General features: G+C 37.7%; 1 protein-coding gene across 1 annotated transcript in view; it reads right to left on the reverse strand.

Moving 5' to 3' along the window:
• Positions 1–5954, reverse strand: part of LOC118747945 (ankyrin repeat domain-containing protein SOWAHC) — a gene marked incomplete in the record, with an annotated part of 133620 nt that overhangs the window by 13451 nt on the left and 114215 nt on the right. Inside the window, 2 exon segments of the mRNA XM_036482181.1 lie at positions 1432–1437; positions 1602–1691. Of these exon segments, the coding sequence (XP_036338074.1) occupies positions 1432–1437; positions 1602–1691 (96 nt within the window).

Consider the following 5954-nt stretch of genomic DNA (forward strand, 5'->3'; position numbering starts at 1 on the left):
AGAGGATAGTGAGTGGAGTGACAGGCGCAACATTTCAATTGGAAATATTATGCATTTTTTGCACATTTTAAAATCGAAGACAAAAAGACGAACATGCTGTTTTATACAATATAATAAAATGTGACTTCATTTTGCATGAATTAATATGTCAATGTAACATAGAAATCGTACGTACAAACATAAAGACGTTAGCGATGGGAATGTTTGGTTAGGGGATTTTAAATTAAAATTAAAATTTTAATATTTAATGAGTTGCTAGTACAATTTTTTTTTAATAAGAGTCATAAACCCCGCGCACGCTAGCAGGATCTATTATGCGTGGCTCTCCGTCCTATACGGGAAGGACTCCAAGGACTTTTTGTTTAAAATTTTTGACGCATTGAGTGTAGCCACGCCTAAGGGAGCTAATCTGCGAGAATGTGTTCTGGCGTTACTTCGTCCAGCTCGCAAAAGCGACAGACGTTTGCTTCCGAAAGATTCATTTTACTGAGATTATAACGAAGGGAGCAGTGTCCCGTATAGTACCTAGTGAGATTTTTGTGGCCCTCTCGGTCTAAGTTAAGTAGTTTCTTTGAAGCCTCATTTAAAGGACAGATAAATCGTTTGGCTTGTCTCTGTCCGGTGCATTTCATTCAACGCCTTTTGAACATTTTTTGATACGGTGACCATTTGTACCGATTTCGAGAAAATTGTCCCACGGAATATTTTTCTTACATCGGGACGTGTAAGTGTACCGATTGAATCTCGATTTTCAGTGTTTTATGTATTAATTTATAAAGAGTCTCCCTGTACTCTGGCCCAAAAACCATTTTTTAGACAAACGCGGCAGCTCTTTCGTAATCACATAGAACATAGTATGTAAGGGAGCTATAAATATAGTCAGCCTCCTTATTTTCTATGATCATTGGATATGTTTTATTCTGTCAAATTGCTACTCTCGCTATATTGCAATCTACCATTCTTGTATAATTTTTTTAAGGCTTTTATAATTATTTGTTAAGTTTCTTCTTTAATGAAACGATTTAACTCGAATTTAGTGATATTATAAAAAAATAATACTAATTCTATAAAAATATGCATGCTTATGAAAATGACAGTCCTTGGCCCGGTATGAATCTATGTTTACGTGGCTTGCTTCGCCGAAAATTTTTTAAGCGTCTTTTTTCGTAATTTTTTTTTTCATGCGACCTTTTTTGCCATGAAAACACTCGCGCGTCTTAATTCTAGTGTCTAGTGACGATATGTATATATAGTGTGTATACATTTTTGCTATAATTTTTCAAGTTTTTTCTCTTTGTTTAGTTTTAAATAAAAAATTTATGTTCGGAAATCTGGTCACCGTATATACATATGTACTAGCTTAGAGGTTTAAAATATTTTAAAATAAGTACATACATACAATATAATAATAATATTTATAGTTTTACTTACGCCATTCTGTCCGTGGTGAGCAACAATTTGTCAGCAACAATTTGAAAAAAGGAGAATTAAAAATTAGTTAATAAATTAGAAATTTGGATATCTGTATGTATGTATGTGCATATATTTACTACTTATGTACATACATATATGTATAGTTTTTCAAAGTACTCAGTACAAACCGTTCTTGCATTCACATCTGCCTTGTATGTGCCCGCTATTAGTTTAACGACGTCCTGGTTCCCATGTTTGGCAGCCCAATGCAATGCGGTCTAAAATCGAAAAAAGTTATATATTAGTGTTGAATGGTTTTAGTGCGTCCAAAAATAATTAACAAAAAGAAAAGAAACATATAATGTGCAATTATAAACTATGAGCATATAAGTTTTGAATAAGTATAAAAAATAACTAATAACTTGTTGCCATTTATGGGATATTCTACCGGAAATGGGAGATTTTGAGCCAAGACACTTTTTGAGAATGTATACATATGACAAACACGTGGAAACGAAAAAAAATTATCCTACGATGAGCGCATCCTTATTATTATAAAGAGAGTGATTAGAAATTTAATCACATCGTACACACATCTTTTTTTTTTTTAATGCTAACATTCGTTTAATAGATAACGTGTTCTTGTAGCTTATTCCACTGAGAAAAAAGTTCAGTTACATCAACTAAATATGTTTGTCTTAGCACATATATGATTTGTTAATATTTACCTTATTTGCTTATAGTAATCAAATCTTGCGTTTAGAGAAATATATTTAGCTGACTCTTTTCACAGTGTAAGTTTCTGTGATCCCTTGAAGTGAAACTTCTTTAGCGGCGGTTGGTTGGTTGGGAGTAAATTGGCAAATTCAACGGAAATTGCACACGGAAATGGTTGGGGCTGAAACAAGTGCTTCTTGTGTGTATGCACATGGTATTAATTTAACAAAAATTTGGTAATAAAACACTTAGAAAAAGACCAATACAAGATTGAAAGTAAAGGTGAGTACGTACATAGATAAAGAAAAGGATAAAGGCAAAGGTAAAAATAAAAGCAAAAACAAAGATGCGTAAAGATATAGGCAAAATTGAAGGCCAAGGTAAATTTAAACACTTTACTTATATAAGGGCAAAGGTGAAGGGGAATATGTAGCAGAAGAAAATGATAAACATAAAAGGAAAGACAAAGAAGTGAAGTGATGAGGATACCGATAAAAGTAAAGATGAAGATAGGGAAAGAAAGATTAAAATAAAGGTAATTAAAGAGGAGAGGATATAGAGAGAGACACAGAGATTTATCGATTTTGTTATCGATATTTATCGATTTTGTTATCGATATTTATCGATTTTGCTATCGATATTTATCGATTTTGCTATCGATATTTATTGATTTTATTCTCGATATTTATCGATTGTTCTCATTCGAGTAAATTCCTGACAAAAAAAAAATATTACACTCATGTGGTTATTCCAGCGCTGTCCCGGAATTTTTTCTGGAATTCCCACTGCTCATTTGTGAGAAGAGGAAAAACTGGACACGTTGCTGCGAAACTAACGTAAACTCTAAAAACTTATGCCAATACCATGTGAAAATCCCGAAAATCAATATGTATTATTCAAACCCGATTGCTTTTGGAGTAGAATGGACTGATTTTGATTTTGCAATTTCCAATTCTCTTCAGTTTAAGCTAATAACCGTCCATATTTGATGCCATATACAATTTGTTTTACTGCTTCTAACTTAGAATTCTAGGCAATTTTCCCTTCCTCCAGTCTCGGGAGCGCTACTAATATATATTCCTAAAAAAATCATGTGACAAAGTTTTTCTACAGCCTGTTTTTTTTCAATATGCAAGTAATTTGTATCTTACAGCTTGAAACAAAAGCATTCTCAAATATCAACAGGCCGAGCAATGCAGCCAGAAGGTGCAACCAAGTAGCCGTTGCAACATGCGTCGTCCTGTCATCCGAGCGGACAAAGTGTCTCGATGCGTGTTAGTAACAAAAATTACAAGCAGTAAAACAAATCGTCGAGCAAAATAATACGACGTGCCATTAACAGGGACGAAAAATAAATTGCTTTGAAATAGTGAAGCGTCTGCAATAAGCCATTATGCGAGTAGCATAAACGCCAACCAAAAATTCATACACGACAAAGCGTACAGTATTAGCGTATACAATCAAGAAAAAAGCTGAAGCTGAAGACGGAGGCGGAGGAGGATATCTCTCAGTCGCCATGGCCGGCTGTATTTGCTTGCCGACTTTGAAGGCCTTTGAACGCCTCTCGAACAGTATGACTTTACCGATAACAATGGCCGGCTAGCTGCTGGCTGGCTGCTGGCTGGCTGACTGACTGTGGGACTACAGTGATATCGCTACCAACGCATCTGTGCCTTTTTGCCCTAAATGGCCAATCTGCTCCACTTCAGAACACATTTGTTCGGCCATCAATTGAATTGCAACCGATGAGCCGAGGTGGCGGCATTGAATACCAACTGTTGCTGCTTCAGTATTGACCACTCTATCCCGTCCATTGGCAGTCAGTTTAGGAAACAACAGCCACAGCTAAGGCAAGAAGCAACGCCCGCAGCAGAGCCAGCAGCAGTAGCGCAGTAGCAGTAGCAGCATCAGCAAAATAAATAAATTACCCTGCATAAGTGAATTCTTGTTTCAATTATTTTCATGTTAACATAATAATTTAGCAAAATAAAATGGTTCGAGCGAGTTTGTTGTATGCACAACAGTTCATTGGACGCGCCTGAGCATAGGCCAAACTCATCGGCAGGCAGGCGGGCAGGCGGGCGGGCGTACGGCAGTGGGAGAATGCTTTAAGCCTAATGGTGAACTTTCCAAAGAATTGTCTCCGCCACAATGGTCAGCCGCAGCTATGCAAGACGGCATACCACTCCAGCACATTAATACGCCTGTTGCTGCCGGACACTCTGCACGCATTTGGATGTACTGCGGGCGAAGAGTGCGCGGTTAAACGTGGAATTCTTGGGAATTTTCGGTTGAGCGGCGGTAGCTGCATCAGCCAGTATTCGATCGATGGTCGATGTATTGTCTTGATCTCATCGCCACAGTGGCCGCTGTGCTGAGGCATCTAGATCAGCGGTGCAGCACCTGTGGTGGATGACTTTGCTTGGCCAACTGCTGACTCTATCGGCTTCATCTGCTTGTCGTCGGCATTTAATCTCAACCCATTGTCCTAGACATCTTTCAACGCTTAGCGAACAATTGTTTGGTGCTTGCTTTGGTCGGTGAGTTTGATTTTTGCGGGCATTGGCCGCTGTACGCCCTGGTGATGAAGACAAATGCATTTAGGAAAGAAAATAATTTTACATAAATATGCACATAATACATACATACATATGTACATCTCGGATAATAAATTTAAATTTTCCCCTGTATCTTTTATACGATGCTAATATTTATAAAGCTCTGTTTGATTTTAATAAAACATTTAATCGATTTGCGGAGCTTTCGTCATAAACTTATCCATAAAACTCCATTTTTAATGTATCCGTTTTTAAGTATGCGAACGTTTGGATGTGAAGAACCAGCCCTTCGTATTCGCTAAGAAACCCGCGAATCCTGTTTGCGTCCCCCTCAGAGACTATTTGGAATTTCTGGAGTGGCTTAGACCCAATCAAGGTAATTGGAGCCAAAGAGGAGTAGAGTAAGAAACATATTTACATATTCTGGAGCAGTAATTAAAAGGATGCCTGTGTTGTTTTATGACACAGAGGCTTGCGGTTTCCATTGCAGAACTACATAAGTATGTATCTCGATACCTGTTACGCAAAATAGCCGAAAGTTCTTCCCCCCGGCAGTAAATTAGGCCTCAATCACACCCGGAGCTGTATGACATCAATTTGATAGGTCCGCAAAATGACGTTGATTAGGTGCAAAGCGATCAACAAGGCATAGCTCGGTATTAATTTTTAAAGGAACGAGAGCTGAACATAGACGTTGTGACTATCAGGCTATTGAACTCGATTTTTGATGCAACTCTGTTTGACTCCCAGAAGGTAGTTCTCTATCGTTCTAAGCGATGATCAAAAAATCTTTAACCATCATCGAACTCGACTGTTTCGACCATTTCGTGGTTCCGAAACCGCAGGATTGTAATTTGACAGCGGTCAAAATGGACGATCAACAGCTGTCGTAAAGCCTAAGCATAGTTCTTACCTATCATCCTTTTGCTCGTTCCAACGAAAACAACGATGCAGTAAACGCAAGTGTGACCAAAGTTAGGAATCTATCGATTCGTTTAAGTCATTAGAAATTGACACGTCTGGAGTATTCACAACAATGTCGCGTACGTGTCGTATTGTTGTACTTTAAAGTTTAAGCGGCTAAAAATATATTTAGTAGCATTGCAAGATACCATAAATGTCACATTATGAATGTTCACACTGCAGTGTTAAGAAATAGTTAGTTGTGTTTTCAAGCGCACAACGAAAGCCGCCACATGAAAATGAGACCATTCATATCGTAGTAGATATTTACGTCGATCGGGTGCTCGAATAGCAGAATGTGGG

This window comes from Rhagoletis pomonella, unplaced genomic scaffold (genome assembly GCF_013731165.1).
Source record: "Rhagoletis pomonella isolate Grant_MI unplaced genomic scaffold, Rhpom_1.0 Rhpom_scaffold_00012, whole genome shotgun sequence".
Classification (NCBI taxonomy): domain Eukaryota; kingdom Metazoa; phylum Arthropoda; class Insecta; order Diptera; family Tephritidae; genus Rhagoletis; species Rhagoletis pomonella.